The sequence below is a fragment of the Notothenia coriiceps genome, unplaced genomic scaffold (genome assembly GCF_000735185.1).
Source record: "Notothenia coriiceps isolate Sejong01 unplaced genomic scaffold, NC01 NC01_scaffold00035357, whole genome shotgun sequence".
Lineage (NCBI taxonomy): Eukaryota > Metazoa > Chordata > Actinopteri > Perciformes > Nototheniidae > Notothenia > Notothenia coriiceps.
The window spans coordinates 153,717-172,634 of record NW_011368058.1 but is presented as its reverse complement, the minus strand read 5'-3'; the positions used below and the strand labels follow the sequence as shown (position 1 = coordinate 172,634).

General features: G+C 39.3%; 3 protein-coding genes across 3 annotated transcripts; 1 reads left to right on the top strand and 2 right to left on the bottom strand.

Annotated features, from left to right (window-relative positions):
* Positions 1-1,394: 1,394 nt before the first annotated feature.
* pxmp4 (peroxisomal membrane protein 4) lies at positions 1,395-18,383 on the bottom strand. The gene is made up of 4 exons (XM_010791281.1): positions 18,202-18,383; positions 17,871-17,933; positions 2,144-2,342; positions 1,395-2,009 (listed from the first exon to the last, which is right to left on the bottom strand). The coding sequence occupies exons 1-4, from the start codon at positions 18,312-18,314 to the stop codon at positions 1,746-1,748; spliced, it is 639 nt and encodes a 212-aa protein (XP_010789583.1). The 5' UTR covers positions 18,315-18,383; the 3' UTR covers positions 1,395-1,745.
* Positions 3,199-9,969, top strand: tgm5l (transglutaminase 5, like). The gene is made up of 14 exons (XM_010791280.1): positions 3,199-3,284; positions 3,420-3,602; positions 3,884-4,120; positions 4,732-4,850; positions 5,212-5,340; positions 5,702-5,879; positions 6,111-6,246; positions 6,613-6,716; positions 6,837-7,076; positions 7,193-7,255; positions 7,347-7,556; positions 7,648-7,805; positions 8,474-8,610; positions 9,076-9,969. Exons 1-14 carry the CDS (start codon positions 3,278-3,280, stop codon positions 9,227-9,229), a joined length of 2,055 nt encoding a protein of 684 aa, XP_010789582.1. The 5' UTR covers positions 3,199-3,277; the 3' UTR covers positions 9,230-9,969.
* eya2 (EYA transcriptional coactivator and phosphatase 2) lies at positions 10,064-16,478 on the bottom strand. The gene is made up of 8 exons (XM_010791285.1): positions 16,454-16,478; positions 16,180-16,319; positions 14,155-14,213; positions 13,267-13,427; positions 12,354-12,468; positions 12,103-12,224; positions 11,896-11,996; positions 10,064-11,544 (listed from the first exon to the last, which is right to left on the bottom strand). The coding sequence occupies exons 1-8, from the start codon at positions 16,476-16,478 to the stop codon at positions 11,464-11,466; spliced, it is 804 nt and encodes a 267-aa protein (XP_010789587.1). The 3' UTR covers positions 10,064-11,463.
* Positions 18,384-18,918: the final 535 nt, after the last annotated feature.

Here is an 18,918-nt window from a genome sequence, read left to right as displayed (position 1 = left end):
ATATTTTCTGTGGAAAGGTGTTGGAGTTTGTCAGTGTGAGGTTTGAGGTGATACCGGTTCTGGTTTTCTCGACAGTTTCCTTAGGTCTTGTATTTAACATCTGGACGTGGTCCGACCCTTCTGACTTAGACGTTAGTCCATTCGTCGCACCACACCTTCTTTTAGTTTGACCACCCTTCGTTATAATCCAGTTACCTTCTTGTATTTCTGGTTGACTACGTAGAAATACTAGACTCTGAAAGTGCGTAATCACTATCCTGGTCGTCTTCCAGTCTTGCCACTTGTTTATTTAGAAAGGTCTTGGTGTGCCTTCCTACATGTTACTGGAAGTCTGTGTCGACGTAGTTTATTCGTTTCAGCTTGGACTACATAGTGGCGATGCAGCAGTGCCTGAGAGTGGACGTCACTTGTCCTGCAGGACGAATTCGCACTGCTCTCAGGTTAGGGTAGACTTCAAACTACTCTCGTATATCTACTAGGTTCTTCTACTAATCGTCTATGTACGTACTTAGGCAGGAGACGTAAAATCGTGTTAGGGGACGGCGGTAGCGGGAGTTCAGTAAGACGGGAACAACCGGTGGACCCTAAGCTTCACCTCTTCTGGGGGGGTTGAGGTCGTCTTACAGTTGGGAACAAGGTTACTTGTATACATTTTTTAGGGTTATTTACAATAAGTTTAACCGAGTACCCATTAAGGGCAGGTCATGAGTTCCTATCCCTGTGTGCCTTGGCAGTCTCATTAATACAGTTAACAAGTGGAGGACAGAGGAGGCTCTTAAAGAAGAAGTTACAGGTCTGTGAGAGCCATAAATCTTGTTTGTTTGTAGGTGACCAAATACTTTGCAAATAAATTCTTTAAAAATCAGACAATGTGATTTTCTGGATTTGTTTTTCTCACTTTGTCTCTCATAGTTGAGGTATACCTAGGATGAAAATTACAGGCCTCTCTCATCTTTTTAAGTGGGAGAACTTGGACAATTGGTGGCTGACTAAATACTTTTTTGCCCCACTGTATAATGATGGCACTCCTTGGGCTTACATAGATCATTATTAATGACTCCAACATGCACATCCCGTATTTCTTGTGCTTGAGCTGGCAGGGGTTTAAAGTGTTCTAGAAGAACCCAGCAGTGTGTCACTTCATTGATATTAACACCCCAGTAACTGAGTGCTTCATTACAACACAGAATACTCAGTATTTCAGGTTGTCAATATAACCGGAACACAGCTTTTCAGAAAATACACTTAAATATCAGTACTTAATATAGTTTTTAATAATGTTTGGGTTCAATGGAAGAAGTATCATTTTTTACCAAATCACATGATACAACATAATATAACATCTTTGTGTCTCTGTGTAACAGCAATTTCACAACAGATAAAATGTCAGCCGGTTTTGCATTGAACCTCATTTTGTCTTTTATTCTGAAGCAGTTTAATAAAGTGACACAACTCTATAAATTCAAATCAGACAAATGTACAATCACACACAAATATCAGCAGAAAAATAATCTTGTTGAGTAGATATAAGGCAGATTTTGTTAAATAGAAAAGGAATTTTGAGTTATTTGACACACAGGGTATCTTTTTATTTCTAAGTATTCTACAAAAATCCTACAAAACAAACCATTCATCAACAAATTAAATAGGCAACATTCAATAATATATGGAATATTAATAATTATAAAAAATAAGAATGCAAATCATGTGTTGTAGAAAGCTGGTCCATAATGAAAAGAAAATGTCTAAGGAGCAATCCTTGGTTTATTATAAACAAGGAAGTCCGTTATGTCGTGCCACACGTTGCTGTCGTGGTAGAGGTAGTTCATGGAGGACTGCAGGGAGGGCTGGAGGGTGTGAGGGTAATATTCAAACAGCCACAACACAACACCCCACACCAGCGTGGCAAAGAGAGGGAAGGGGTCGTGTTTAGGCTGGGGGATGAACCCTTTCTCCACAGCCAGCCGAGACAGGGCGAACAGGATTCTGGACAGCAAGTACATGTTGATCTAGAAAAGAGCAAAAAGTCTTAACGGATTGCACACATTACCCTGAGCAACTACAGAAATGGTGGTGGATGGTAAATAAATAAAAAATAGCAAATGTGAGAAGAAAGGTATATTTGATCTACAGCGATTCAAACCTGGCTATTGATGTTGTTGTTATTTCCAAACACTAACCAGCCGCCAACACAGGCGGCCAGAAAGGAGTGAGACTGCAAACTCTTCCCCTGGCACTTCTCCTGCAGGGCTTGCAGTCCTTTGTATGTGAAAACAAAGTACGCCAGGTTTCGGGAGTGGGTGTAGGTGGCCTTCAAAATGGCTCTGAGCTTGTCTTTCAAACTATCAGAGGGAAGAGAAATTGCAACATGTTTTTTGCAACGCTGCCAGGGACTCGGAGAAACTGGCCCTTCAGCTGCCTCCCAGAGAAGAGCTCTCTCAACAAGAGAACACTGACACAACCAGGGTCAAAATCACAGCATGTGATTGATAAAGAAATGTAAAGAGTTCCAACATTTATTTATTTAATGCCTCCATTTAATACTTCTATCCAATAGAGGCGTTTAAAGTAGGGCAACACCATAATAGGGCCTCTTTAAAAAAATGATTGAAGCATTGTAACCAAAGCTAAATCCTTGGAAAAATAATAATATAAGGTAACCAGCAGAAAACTGTTTGCCGATCTGGGATTCATTGAAAGCACTCGACCTTCATGCAACAACCCTGGATCACCTCTTGCTTTCAAAGTACATGTTGCAACAGCTTCAGTTGGAGTCACATAGAGTTTAAATGCATGATGCCAGACTAATCCCACATGACAGCACATGGTTTGTGATAATACTACTCATACTACTACAAGAGTTTGTGAGCTGTACTGTATGAATAGATGTTAACCACATTTCCATTAGGTTATCAATCCACTTATCTTAGCTTTAATATTCCTTCTACAGCTCTCACATCTGTATTTCAAAACTGTGCGAGAGTTCACGCCCAAACTCACTAACGTAATCACCTCTTTTCTTCTGCACAGGGTGAGTCTGATTACTCACGTAAGATGTCCTTCACAAGTGAAACTGTAAAGGTGCATCATAGGGAACAAGGAGGGGTGTCGTATTTTGGGGCGTCTGTTCACACATGACCTGAGGGCCTTAGTAACAATTGAGAGAACCAGTTTATCTTCTCAGTAGCACACGTGAAATGCCTTCAGGGGGTGTGGCAAAGGTTTATATAGCGTTACAGGCTGACAGTATTGAGACACTGCACTGAGACACAAAGAAATGGAAGGTGAGATTCGTCTTGGCAAATGCAACCTCTCTCTTTGCTCATTTTAACATTTAACTGCAGCATATTTGTTCCGGATATTTGTAATGTTGGTGCACTGACTATGACATCTGACTTCTGATTTCTTTATTTTTGCAGACTTGAAAATAGAAGATGTCAACCTGGAAATATCTGAAAACTTGGAGAGACACAGGACCGATGGTTTCAGCAGCTCCAAGGCCCTGGTGGTGCGAAGAGGGGCCCCGATCAGAATCAGCCTACAGCTGGAGGGCCGAGCCTTCAACCCCAAGACAGACTATCTGAAGGTCCAAGTCATGCTAGGTAGTCCCACTTTCATTTATTTTATAACGCAAGACAAGTCTATTTATATAGCACCTTTCCACACAAGGCAATTCAAAGTGCTTTACAAAAATGAAAGACATCAAGAGCATTAAGAAATAGTGCAGTGGAAACACATTATATAATTTATTAAAAAAAAGCAAAGATAATAAAATGTACATAACAAGTACAGGAATAAAAGTTACACTACATTATAAGATGAATGACTGCTGTTTGCAGTCTGAACAACCATTTTAAACCCCTCTACCTCTTCTCTCCTGCAGGCCGCATGTATGTGGCCATGCCAGTCACCTTCTCCAAGAAGGTTTCTTACACCCGTTGGAAAGCCTACATCGACCGAGAGAGCCTTGACCTCCAGAACCCATCCATCTTCATCTCCTCTCCTGCCTCCGCCTCAGTGGGCTGCCACACATTCAAGATGTGTGCCATCACTCGGGGGTCCAATAAGAAGAGCTGCGCATTCGGCAAATTCACCCTGCTCTGCAATCCCTGGTGTCGTGGTGGGTGAACTTATCAGAAGCTTTTATACATGTCATACAACGTTTTTCGGGCTCAGAAGGCCTTGGTGGCTTGTTTTATTGATGCAAACTAAAACAGAAAATCACTTATAGTTATCGTTTATGCAGCTTGGTTAAAAGATTGCAGAGGTTTTCAAAGTCTGAGACTGTGGGCCTCCCCTCTGATAAAGCTTGGGAAATAGGGACCCCTTACCCTGACTTATTTTGAGTTTCGATCAGTTCTTTGTTGCCTATGGGATCATGATTACATGATTTGATCCCAAATACCCTCAACATTTAAGCCAAGAAAGCCTGACATTGCTGTTTGAAATAAGTCAACTATATAAAATATGTAAAACAAGGTCTGTCCTAAAGACTTTATTAGTTTCTGACTTTCAGAAAGTGGGAAAAACAATAACATTCTATCTATTTTATCTATGTTTAACCAACACGCATTTAGCGTTTCTATTTTCTTTTAATAACCAATCTGATTTATTTCCTTTATTCATCCTTTTTAATGAAGTTAATTATATATGGAGTATAATTGCCATTATACAGTGATGTGCATTTAAAAAACTTGAGGATGTACTAAATAACATGTTCCTTTCTTGCAGCGGATGTTGTGTACATTCCTTTTGAGGATCAGAGGGAAGAGTACATCCAGAACGACTCAGGGCTGCTGTTCATCGGGACAGCTATGAACCCTGTTTCAAGACCATGGTCCTTTGATCAGGTATTAAAACCATATAAATAATGTAAAAAGAAAATATCAAGGTGCTGAGTTAAATCTGTTTCTTAGATTTTGTTTTCCATTAAGTAAGCATAAGTATTATATTGTATTGCTTGTTTTCACTCGCATAGTAATAATGCTTTTTGGATTATCACAGAAAACAGAAAAGTAGTGTGGGGAAAGTAAATGTTGGTTTTGCACACAAATGTCAACAGGGACAAAACCAACCTAAATATTGATCTTTATTTATCCCCTATCCTAAACCTGACCTCAGATCATGCATTAGTCACTTGAGAGCAAATTCTGAATCTGAATAAACTCCAAACATCACTAAATCTTTCATTATTTCTCTCTTCTTGTGCAGTTTGAGCCTGGTGTTCTGGAGGCTTGCCTGCAAATGCTGCAAGTCAGCCCTCAGCACCAAACCAACAAAAGAATGGACTACCTGAACCGAAAGAACCCCGTATACATCGGCCGGGTCGTGTCTGCCATGGTGAGTGCCAACAGATTCATATTAACAAAACCTAAACATATAAACTTCAAGATATAAAAAAATCACCATGGTTCTGTTTCACCAATGTTTTGATATTGACTTAATGTACTAACGTTCTTCTGCTGGTTTAAAACATGTCATGGCTTGAATTGGGAAATTGCAATCTCTCCTTCAAAGTTCTGAAGGGTCACATGCAGGCACACTGTTATTACTGCAGTGCAACTCTCAATCAAAAATAGTTATTAAACTGTCACAGAGACTCCTCTTAAAGATGTGAGATGCCCCAGCTTGCTTTATAATATATGGAAACTAAAAAAAAAAAAAGGGAGCAACTACAATCATCTTCCCTTTTTATGTTCAGATCAACAGTGAAGATGACCGCGGCGTGTTGAAAGGGAAATGGGCCGGTGACTTCAAAGAGGGGGTGAACCCCTCCTTGTGGACGGGCAGTGGTGACATCCTGACGCAGTGGGCTGAGTCTGGTTTCAAACCAGTCAAGTACGGGCAGTGCTGGGTGTTCGCAGCCGTCATGTGCACAGGTAATTATTTAATGATGCTGGAGAAAAATCATATACAAACTGTCTGCCAAGAACTAATTGTACTGCATTTTTTGGTAAACAGTAAACAGTTATTAACCACTTAAATATGACGTCATGATTGATGTCTTATCAGTGTTGCCGCACACCAGATAAATGTGTTCCCATCACACAGTGTTCAGATATTTTTTATTAGGGTGTCGACTTATGAGTCATTTTTATTACGTCTTTCAGTGATGAGAGTTCTTGGCATTCCTTCCCGTGTCGTCACAAACTTCAACTCCGCTCACGACACAAATGACAACCTGGTGATTGAGGAGTTCTACAGCGAAACGGGGCAGAAGCTGAATCGCAGCAAAGACAGCATATGGTCAGTAGTGACTTAACTATTGAATCTGTTCACACGTCAAATGTGTTTTTGTTTTATTGATCTTTGTATAGTAAAAAAAGAAAATGTATTGGTGAGTAAGAAACTAATAATTCAAAAACTCCAACATGTTTCAACATTGTTCAGCCCAGCACTTTTGTTTCTTAAAAAATATATAAAATAAAAGGATAGAAAGGTAATATTGCGACCAAATGCACAAAACTCCCCAAAACACACCCCAAAGCCCCCATCCCACACACTGGCTTGATGAGACATATGCAAATGACATTGATGAGATTTATTTAATTTTCTCACAAAAAAAACTATATTCATGTTCTCTTATAACTTATTCTGGCTCTTCTTCTACAGGAACTTCCATGTGTGGGTGGAGTGCTGGATGACTCGCAGGGACCTGGGCTCTGGGCTGGAAGGCTGGCAGGTTCTGGACCCGACCCCCCAGGAGAGAAGCGGAGGTGTGTGTGAAACCTTGTTTTCCATTTGGGAGAAACTCCTCACTTCTTTGGTCCTGTTTGAACATGTTTCCTTGAACAAACATCCCTATAAATGTATTTTCTTCCCTTCTCTTTTCCCAGGAGTGTTCTGCTGCGGCCCAGCTCCAGTCAAAGCAGTCAAGGATCGGCGGATTGACCTGATTTATGACATCCCCTTTGTGTACGCCGCGGTGAACGCAGACGTCCACTCTGTCATACTGAGCGAAGGTAAGGTGGTCAACTACAGCAAGGACACAGAGAGAGTGGGGTCCCTCATCTGCACCAAAGCTATCAGCTTCCCCAGGCTGCAGAACATCACAGGAGACTACAAATACATCAAAAGTATGTATCAAAAATGCAAACTCATTCAATTTGCTCAATTGTTAATTCAGAGATGTGGTACATTGTTCACTCCAAGGCATGAACACTCACCATTTTGATCTATTTTTTCAATAAAGGCCCAACTTCAACAATTTCATCGAGAAGTTCCAGAATGTCAGAGGACTCAACGTTACGCAGAGGTAATTTAGAAGTTTGAAAACATAAATCAGATTTGTCATCTTTAAACGCATGTAATCTCACACTCTGGCTTTCTTCATGTTTATTTCTCAGGCTCGTCCAGGGGAGTGTTGGTGGTCCTGAGCCTGGACAAAACTCCTGTTGCCGGGGAGCCTGCCTGCTTCACGGTGAAAGTCATCAACAAGCAGAGGGTTGCCAAGATGATGAAGATTCATCTCAACGCCCAGGCCAAAGAATACAACAATAGCCCCTCAGACACCTTCTGGGAAAGTCATGGTGTTGTAAAACTGGGACCCATGGAAGGTACAAATCCACTATACGCTTGAATACAGACTCACAGTTTCATTTCTCAAAGGCGTATGTGGTTACATCTTTCTGCTCTTGGTATTTCCAGTCAAGGTGATTCAGCAGCAGATCACCCCGGTGCAGTATGAGGACGTGGTGGGAGACAACCTGATCAACCTGGCTGTGGTCCTGGAGGACTCGAACAGTAAGGAGCGGGTCATGGCGTCGGAGGAGTTCAACATCGCCAGCCCTCAGCTCATCATAGAGGTACTTTTAAGTATTCAACATGTTTTTAATATGAATTAAACAAATTTTACTAAAAAACACAACTATCAAATCAACCAGCAATATCAAATATGTAATCATAATAATACTTGTGGTATTGAGGTGCTCAAAGACATAAAAATAATAAATAAATAAATAAAATAGATGCTACACAAAGGAGTAGTGTACGGAAGCCACGTAGATTGGGGGTTTCCAATCCTCAGACTGTGCACTATTCCACTGAACCCCCCTTGACTTCACTAATGACATTACAAGCTCTCCCCTCTTTCGACATGTATTAGTTTATGATTTTTGGAAAGTCAGGAAACAATTCCCCAAAAATATGCCAAATTACAAACATGTTGGCTTTTCTATAGTACTCTTTTTTTTTTATTGCTGCAGGACTAGCTGTATGCCATTTTTCTTAACATCCACTGGCTAGGGAGACTCACCTTATCTTTAAAAGTCAGATCTAATCCAGAATATTTACGTCTCATGTGTGATGGTGAAGTAGCAAAAAACAACTCTTAGGTGTGAGGATTTTATTCAATATATTACGTACTTTAAAGCTGTAGAAAGTACATGCATATGGACATTGGTTTACTTAAGTGCTATTTAAGGGCTCATTTACTTCAATCATCTGGGTTCATTAACACATGTTTCCCCTACAGATTACAAAGGAAGAATCCATTGTGCTTGGCAAAGAGCAGACTGCCACAGTGACCTTCACAAACCCATTTTCTCACATGGTGAGCGGAGTACTGAATGTAGCCGGGGCCGGGCTGATCAAAGGAAAGGTTCACTTCAGGTGAGGAAGATTTCATGCCTTCATATTTGTTTCCTTTTTTACGTGTTGAGTGCATATCATGTGTGGTTGCAACATTATAAAACTGAGGAATGCTTAAATAAAGGAGTGTCACTGTGTATCGTACATAACAGTACAGTTTGTCTTTATTGGAGGAATGTGAGCTTGTTACACTTGAATTGTTCTGCTTATGTTTACCTTCAGGCAGGCGTAGCTAGGATAATCCACAAAATATTCCACTGTTGTGTGAACGCAGCAGATAGTTATTGACTGGCATTGAAGTGTAATTATAGGCTGCTTGATAACAGGAAGTGTTGAATTAGAAGACATAAACAACATGTTAAGACATTTACATGGTTAAAACGTATAATTGTAGCTTAGCCGTCACAAGTTAGCGTCAGTTATTGCAAACAAGGAATAGTAGTAGTATTTTTATATTTTGTTAACTTTTTGTTGATCTTATTACAGGATGCTTCCACTGTGTCCAGGAGGAAGTGTGAAGCAGAGGATCACCTTCATCCCCAGCAAGCTGGGAGTAAAGATGCTGCAGGCCAGCCTGGCTCTCTCAAACATCAACTCCACCATCAGAGGCTTCCAGATGGTCTCTGTCTGCAGGGCCTAAATCCTGCTTTGTATACCTTTTTTGTTTGTGTGTCACATCATACTTGCTTACTGTCAGCATTGTTGAAATTCTGTATTTATATTGTAAAAAGTAATCCGACTGATGCCAGAACAGTTGCAGTGGAAACATTCAGATTACTGTCAACCTTTATGTTTTTCTGTTGCTTTGTATGGTATAAATGTGAATGAAAATTATATATATTTTTTTATAAATATTTATGTTGCTATTTTGTGTTCAAGCCTTGAAAATCCACATATTTCACAAACTGGAATCAATGTGTTATTTGATTTGTATGAAAATAAATAAAATAATTAAAACAATTTATTCTGTAAGTATGCAGTTCTCTTTCTGCCCTGAAGGGGGAGATCTTTGTCTAAAATAGGTCACTGCAGTTCAGTCTGAATGAGATGCTTCTCAGACCTCTTGAGATTACATGTAGTTCACAATTTTTGTTCATCTGTTATTTAATCCCTCGTGTCGAATGCCTCCGAGTTGTGTAACTTTGTGAAATGAAATGAAACTCGGCTCCCTTTTCCCAAGAATGAAATTAATTTATTTTTATTCATCTATTTAACTGTCTGTCAAAACAAAATCGACAATAAAGCATTATATACAAATCATGGCTAAACTGAAAGGCAGTGTAATCGGCACATGCACAACCATACCAGTTCATCTATATTACAAACAGGTTATTAGGAAATGAAACAAAGACAGGAAAGGAGAGTTAAAACATGACAACATATACAACCCAGAGTCAAAAGCAAGGATTCAAGCACCGGCCTATAATACAGCGTCTGCAAGACAAAACATTTTTACATAAGCACATTTTTGGTCTTTGAAGGGGATGTTTTTATGCCAAGCTCCCAAACTGTATACCTCATTGTGTTGAATTTAACAAATAATAAATAGCTCACATATTAATGGTAAAATACAAATCAAACTATTTTCAATAGCCTCTACCTATGAAGAGAATATTATTTGTCTTTTATCTAGACAAAATATGAAATTTAAACAATTCTAAAATAATAGTGAAGGAAAAATCTATCCCATGTTATAATATACCTTTAACCCTCGTGTTATCCTGTTAAACCAATGTTTGACGTATCTAAAAAAATGGTCACATCATTTCTTTGCTTAGTATTTCATGACTTTTCCTAATTTAGTGAGGACTAGTGGGTAAACATCAAATGAACATGAAGATCTTTTTTAAATGTCCTGTACGCACTTTGTACGCATCGGTGTTCCTTGGGGTCAATTTGACCAAAGGCTGTTTTGGTAGTATAAAACATATAAAAATGTCAATATTTTACTCATATTTGTGTTGATTGTGTAGGATGATATTGAGGTGACTATTACATTTTTTTTTAAAACGACCCTTTGCTTTAGTTATTGGTCCTTTAATAAAATTAAAAAATATCTTACTTTAACATTTTATTTCAATCAGTGAGATTTGATGGTGATTTATATATTTTTTTCGATAGTCACATAATAGGAATTCTGGATGTACTGTATAAAGGGGTCTGTAGGGGGGAAGGTTGGGGTAATGTTTTATTTAAATGGTTATTTAGGTAGTCAACCAAGACACCTAAAGCACCAGAAACATACATGTTGGTTAAAATGTTGAATATGATCATTGTCTTGAGTTTTAAACTACTGGGGTCAGAGGATAAAGGGTGTAAAGTCAATTTGAGGATAACAGGAGGGTTAAGTCTTGTTTCTAATTTCTTCTGTAACAGCATTGGTCGGTGGAAAACAGGTTTAGTCTCATAACAAATAAAAAAAGGCAAAACAAATCCAATCCAACAAGTTCAATAAACAGGATGTACAGGTTTGCATTCAGTGCATCACTTTCATAGTGTGGACAAAAGTGGGACACCTTTCATAAAGTTGAGATGAAGCAAATTTAAAAGAAGAAAAAAAACGTTATTAAAAAGTATTTGCAGTATTACCCATAGTTCCCTGGGCTAGTTATGAAGCTTTGGTCCCTTATTTGTCTTTGGTCTTTTTTTCGGTCCAGCGCTTTTGGCCTCATGTTGATGTCTCAGAGATAAACTGCAGCTCCAAATCCTCACAGTTCCTTTGGCTTTAAAGTGAGTTTGTCCTCCTGCGTGTTGAAAAAGCAACACTGACTCTGAATCAGTCTCTCAGGGGCGGATTCGTCCACTAGCTGCTCTCAGGAGGTCAGGAGCTTCTCATGGTTCTGGTGGAGGAGCGGAGAGTGACGGCTGCGCCCTCTAGAGGTAGTCCAGCTCCAGTGCATGGCTCAGAGCCTCCAGATCGGCCCGACAGGAAACCCTCCAGAACGGCATGTTCTTCTACAAAAAAAAAATCAAAATCTATTATATCTAGGTTTAATGTAAAACATGCAGACTTAAGGCAAGTTGCAGCACTCCTGCAGATGCAGTGCAGATGTGAATAATGGACTGCGGTTTTGAAGGGGGATTACAGTGTGTGACAAAGTACATGTGGATAAAATGTTGGCCTTTAATGCACAAAAGCCTAATGTCTGCCAAGTTTAAGAAAAAGTGTGACATTTCAATGAAAAGGTTAGAGTGTTAGAGTCAGACACAGAACCTTCAGAAACCAAGTGTCTCTTAAAAGTTAACTGATTAATTGAGGCCATTTTTCAGCAGTCACAGTTGTAAAAAAAACAGATTGAGTTATACCTTCTTGGCTACGGACTCTTCTTCCGCTCCATCTCCTATCACCACATACACCGCTCTCCGACCGAACCTCTGAGAGACACGCTCAAAACAGCTCTCTTTGCCTTTTAAGAAAGTTAAAACATTAAAATAGCACATTTGAGGAAGGATATTGCTATTATCAGGAACAATGTTTTCTCCCTGAACCCATTTCCCCTATATTGCCCTCACCTGTCTTTGTGGCACTGTATATGTTCTCTATGGGGAAAGCAGAGCCCAGACCGTACAGTAACACCTTGGAGAGCGCTGGGATGAGCTGGGTGGTGGTCACCAACACATTCACACAGTTAGGCCTGGAACAGGACAGGACACACACGTTAGTTATGACACCTTGAAGGACATTTAATGGGATATGGAGAAAAATCACAAAAATACTAAATACTGTACAGCTATCAGCCAATAGTAAGTGAGCACAAACTGACCTGGAGTTGATGAGAGCCAGAGCTTTGAGAGCTTGAGTCAGCCACAGGTCGGTCAGCACCTCCATCTCCCTCCTCAGCTGTAACCACTCCTCTCGCTTGGGGCTGCCCATCAAACCTGCCCATCAGGGAGAAAAAAGTATACGGTCAGTCTTTGAGGCCAAACAGGGAGGACGTGAGCCTTTACAGCTCAAATGCGTAAAGAAATGTAATTATTTCAGAGAGGTTACAAAACCTTATTTTGACAACAATCAGCAGCGCACAAAGGTCTTTATTCAACAACAATTTCTGACTAATAATTCTAAATGACAATTGAATGTGCGTCCTTTTTTTTTGCTATTTTATGGCAATTGAATGAATAGGTGTCAGTAATCAACCATATTGCTGTTTGTTGTTAAAATACTCAAATCATCTTCAACACGACTAAAGGTTTGGTTAATGCACCAGAAAAGAGAAAAAAATGATTCTGATTAAATAGGAACTTTTATAACTTGATACCAGCTAAAGGAAAGAAAAATAAATCAGAATAATCCAGAATAATCTCTGTGATCTGAAGTTGAGCTATGTTCAAATGTACGGTAACTGCATCTGGTGTTGAGCAGCAGTTAATAATGTATATGTATCTATAGTGATGAAAATGCATCTTTAGCTTTCTTTTTAATAATAAAAAAAAAAAAAATACAACCGGAAATATATCAGAGCAAAATAATATTTTTTCTTTTGCAATTTGATATATTAGAAAGGGCAATCATTTTAAATATTACATTTGATTATCTTTTTATTTAAAACAAAACAAAATTGTCAAAATAATCATAATGTTATGTTAGATTTGAAAATGTGGTTGCTCTTACAAAAAGACAAATCTGAATATTCAGTTTTCCGGTCGAATGTTAAAAACAATGTGAGCGGAGCTTACCCCCAACATTATTATTGTATGTGTTGTACATCTCCTTGACTCTGCGGTATCTAAAAGCCAGTTTCCTCATCCAGTCCACTCCTCCGTGAACCCCCGACCCCAGGCACAGAGAGCCGGCCCCCGCTGGGCTCTGGAAGCCGTCCGACCCAAAGTTATAAGTGCTGCAGGATCACAAAACAGGGAGCCGTCAGGTTGTAGATCACAAAGGAGCAAACTGCATTTCTCCAGAGCACCTTATAGAAGCACTATCATTGGTGTTTCAGGGGGGAAGCTATAGGTACAACTGTATTCATGGATAACGTTTCTAGCTCTAGGAATTGATTCAAGGTTCAGGTTATAGAATGTAGAATGTAGTACTCAAACCATTCATCACATTAAGGGAAGTGTGCCAGTGTAACCACAAGAATTTCAGGAATAAGAAACCCTGTAAAATTGGAAATCGTTGAAACTGAGTTTTGAATAAAAAAGCTTTGTCAGTAAGAAACCATGAAGTACTGTTTATACATTCAGCGAGGGCAGTATAAATATTAAAACATCTTTGAGAATGAAAAGGGCCAAGTGTAATATAAGAAAAAGGTACTTCGGTACAGTCTGGCTCTTTCTCAAATCACCCCTAAAAGTATCCTAAAGTGCTACAGCAATAAAACGTCTGGAACGAGGAAGACAGAGGGAATGACAAAGAAATATTTTGATGAGATATGAAAGCGTTGGATAATCCTCTGACATATTATATGGCTGTGGAAGTCGGGGAAATAAAAGACATGCACACACACAGACACGCACAAACTCTTTGTCTCATCTCCCTGCTTTTTTCCCTTCCTCCTGTGCACTAAAACCCTTGAGGGCAAGTCTGGTTCACGAGCCAGTAACACAGCAGCAGCACTTTACCTCAGGTCCTGTCCGTTGTCATCCGATGCCACGTCATCAATATGAACCTGGTCGCATTCCTGGGAAATGAAAAAGAGAGCGGATATATCAAGAGATCCATTTCAGAGTGGAGCGCTGTACGGGCAGGTCTGTCCTCTTTAGGGGAGCCTGCGGGGGTGATAGCAGCTACAGGAATACAAATAAAAAAGAGCTCAAATAAAAGACAAGGAAGAAGGAAATAAGGTATTGGGACACAGGACCGCGAGGCGCCAGACATACAGGACAGTCAACATGACTGTGCAATGCTGGTAAACCACGCCGTAAATTCAAGTTAATCAGATTTTCTTTTTTTTTTACTGCGTACTTTTTTGTTAAAAGAATCCTCTGAAGAAAGACTCATTGTCTTTTTGTTCCTCTCTACTGGATGCTTCAGGAACCAAAGGCTTTCAAACCACACTATAGCTTAAAATAATTGCTACAAACAAAAAACCTTCAGCATTATGCAGTTCAATCAGAAACAAATAAAAGAAGTCACTAAGATTGGAAATGAAGAAAACTAAAATATGCCCCTTTTCATGATAAGATAAAGATAATAAGATAAGAAGTATTCTTTTTTTATTGATCCCAATTTTGGAATTGTTGCAGCAGCATAAAAAGACATGGCGTTATCTCAATAGAAATAAGATAGCGTTAAAAAAAAGTGATAGTGGACCAGGAGGAAATACTCTATTTTTCAAACTAACATAACACACATCCATGCACACATTAGTGTCCTAGTCTAACTTCTAATTGTCTCCCAGCGACCCGGGACAGACAGGCTCTCCTATCACCTTTCAGCCCTCTTAAAGCCAGATGGAGACGCTACCTCATCTTCCCTCCATCTCCACATAACTCTATTCCCAGGGGCTTCAACCCACCGTCCACTCAGGTGCCATCCGCCCCTGCAGAGCAGCTTCTACTGACCATACAATACAAACGAGCCCTTTAGAGCTTTATAGGCTCTGAAACTCAGAGCAGCTACACTCGGGGCCTCCAGAGCATTGTCATTTTAATCCAGTAATAAGACCTTCAACTCAAGTGGAATACAGCCATACAAATCTGCTTTTTTGTATAGGAACATTTCTACTGGAAATTCTGACTTTGATTATAGCAATTATTTAATCTCTTCTGGTAGTACTTGAGTTATGACAGCAGCGATAACCCTCAGCGAAGCAGCTACTGACAGAGGAAGGACAGGATGATTGTACCTTAAGACTTAACAGCAGTTGCTTTAGAGATTTACTGAGCCCTGACAACAAAAGAGGGGGTAAGGACCGGGGTTTGCAAATGGCTTTGTTGGCTCCTTTCCCTTCTCTCAAATGTTCCTCCTCCCATTTGACTAATTTTCCTCTCCGATGCTCAGACACACACCTATAATTACTGCACAAAGTGTACTTGTTCTCTTTCTCCCTCCGTCCCTCTCTAATCTTTTTTCTTTGTCAGAACAAGGCTAAGGAATTCAACTTGAAAAACGTATAAACTTTTTCAGTCACTTACACGTAATAAAACCACATGGTCATCGTTTTGTAGAGGTTGCACTAGTGTCTTGGTTTTGTCTAACTGTGCACTTAAGCCAGCCTTTAACAAAAACTCCTTTTCATATTCCTGCTAAACTGAGGAGGGCAAATTATTTGGAAAATTGAGTAGTACGTATTAATACATAAAGAAGTTGTGTGAGGGGATTTCCACTGTGCATTTAAGAAAACAGCAGCCAAATGTAAAACCTGTTTCCATGGGGAAAGTAACGGCAGCTAACGGTTGGATATTTTCTCACAGCTGATATTTCCTGTCTTTCTTCAAATACACCTTTAAGTGGCAAAAAACTGAGATAACAGGCAGCATTTATTATAAAATAAATAATAAGTAAGGTTTTTGTGTAAAGTAACGCATGATGTGCAGTATAATGGTTTAACGGGGCAAACAAACAAAGTTAAAAATAAAAATGAAATTGAGTAATTCTCTGAACATGCTCACAGGTTTTAAATGATGAGTCAAATTTAAACTCACCTCCAGGTCGTTGAAGAAGAGTCTGGAGTCGGCCAGGTTGAATATCATCTCCTCCATCCACAAACCGAGAGACACCGCCTTTGAGGAGTCCTGAACACAGAGACACACATTCTCTAAAATGAATAACTTTAAAAGCCACACTGATAATAATAATAATCATGACAACATTTAATCAAGGGTCAATCAAGGATATGTATGTATTTATGTCCTGAGGCATGGTAACACATTTCCCCTCAGACACAGTCAGCTCTCTTATTGTTTACTATAGCCTGACAGGTCAGAACAACATCTCGAATCATTTCAGGGCCGCGCCCCCTTTTAATAGAGCATTTTTTTAAATAAATTCAAGTGTTCATACTGAGATTGATAGCTTTAGAGGTTTGGTATTTAGAGAATAATGAGTTAGTTGGATTGTTGAACATCATTACTTGTCACTTCCCACCTTGTCAGTGCCGCCGCCTGCTTGTCTCTCCTAACAGATTTCTTTTTCATTTCCTTTTTCAAACTCATCAACTGGATTGACATAAGCAGGTTTCAGGGAGGGGCCAGTGTTAATATGTATCTGTCAATCAAACTATGCAGATTGTTATCTCCACTAACTATTTTCTGACCTATTTGTTTTGGTTCTCTTCATTTAGTCTAGTTTTTTCCCTGTACTGCACCTTTTCCTTATTCAAACTATGCACATATAATTTAAATCATTAAGGCCATTGCACTATTCAATTGAGTAAGCAAATAAAACAATTAGGAAAATATTTGTATTCATAAAATAAGCAAGTTTTTTATTTTCTCCATTCGATTTTTCCTTAGCTTGAAATGAATTAATTGACTGGCTGTGACTGACTGGAATGATGATCAAATCCATAAGAGTATCTTAAACAAAACAGTAAGTCTATGAGATTTAACTACATAACTTAATTGGATTTAGCTACGTCAGTACGTTTTGCTCTGTGTTTATGGCGGCCTTTAACCTTTTTCGTTGTGAAATGTAGAACATTTACTCAAGTACTCGACTTAAGTATGATATTGGGCTACTTTTCATTTTGTTCTACTTCATACTCCTACTCCACTACATTTTAGAAGCCAATATTGTACTTTTCACGTCAATAGATTTATCTAACAGCTTAAAGAGCCTGTGACACGATTTTCCCCCATCATCCAAACCCATCAATTTGAGTAAATATTGTCCCCTTGAAAACCGTTACTGAACTGATTTTGGATATTTGTACTTTGATAACCATTAATCTGCCCTTCAATGTTGACCATTTCCTGGATCTTCTCGGGGATTCTTCAAGTCCCGCCAAATTATGGGTGACGTCAATGCGGGCACAGCACTCCAGCTGCACCGTTCAGGATCCNTGCACTGCCAGACGTGTCCCCCTGCTTAAGAGAATGTCATCCAGAACATGTCCAGGCCCGTCTGAAGTTTGCTAGAGAGCATTTAGATGATCCAGAAAAGGATTCTTTTCTGGATCATCTAAATGCTCTCTAGCAAACTTCAGACGGGCCTGGACATGTTCTGGATGACATTCTCTTAAGCAGGGGGACACGTCTGGCAGTGCAGGATTTGAGTCCGTGGCGGCGTTTTTAGATTTAAAATGTTAGATTTAGAATGAGATTCTACATGTTCATATATTGTTGTAATACCAGGGTACTTTTTTCTAAACATTAAATACAGCTCGAATGCTTACCTGCCACTTCTGAATAGGAGCGTCATAACAAGAGCATGAGGAGCTCTTATTTTGGCCCCATATCTGAGAGGAAGAAAATACACACAATAATGTCACTGCTGAGTAGAAACACAACAAGGTCAAATATTATCGTAGTATAGTACTAGTGTAGTTAATAAAACCTGCAGTTAATACTATTTATTAACTTAAGTTACCACACTGGCTCCAGACAACTACATTTAGTCACCACTGCTCAACTACAGCTGATAAGAACGGTGAGCTGGTCTGTGGTAAATAAGTACACCGACGTTATTGTAGCTTAGCTAGTTTGTTATTTAATGTTTTTACTCACACGGCGCCATTTCTGAATCCTTTCAACACGGCCAATGCCGCTTTGTACTTCTCCTGCTGAAGAAGATTATTGACGGTGTACAGAATAGTTTTTATCAGATCAGGACCTGCCATGACTTCCAACAGAGCCCACCGGACACAAAACAGAGTTGCACACACATTCCAGAGAGATGTGTCACAGTGAAGACTCGCCGAGATGCACCATTATAACCATGGTTCCTACGCACATTCAGTTTACCAGGGGGACTTAACAAAAAATATCTCCGCCGTTTTGTGAATTAACAAACTAAACTGTGTTTTAAAGTATATAATGTAGCCTATATATTTTATCTCAAGAGTGTACCTTTACTTTCTGTGTTATTAATGTTGGCATAACAGTTTTGTAGTGGTGCAAGACATATTACGAGTAAACTGTAGCCTAACAGTAACTATAGTGCAAAAATACTCCGCTTTATGTAACGATATCACATTCAAAATGTTCCTTACGTATTATCATTATCATCAGAATATACTGAATGTAGCCTACTGTACACTTTATGCTGAATGGGCTTTTTCTAAATCACGCCTACTAGACTTTAGAGCTTATGACATTTCTCAACATCCTTGTATTTAAAGGTCCCATGTCATGGCCATTTCTACTGATCATAATTCCATTGTTGAGGTATGCTAAAATAGATTTATATTGTGCAATTTACCAAAAATCGCATTGGTTTCTCAT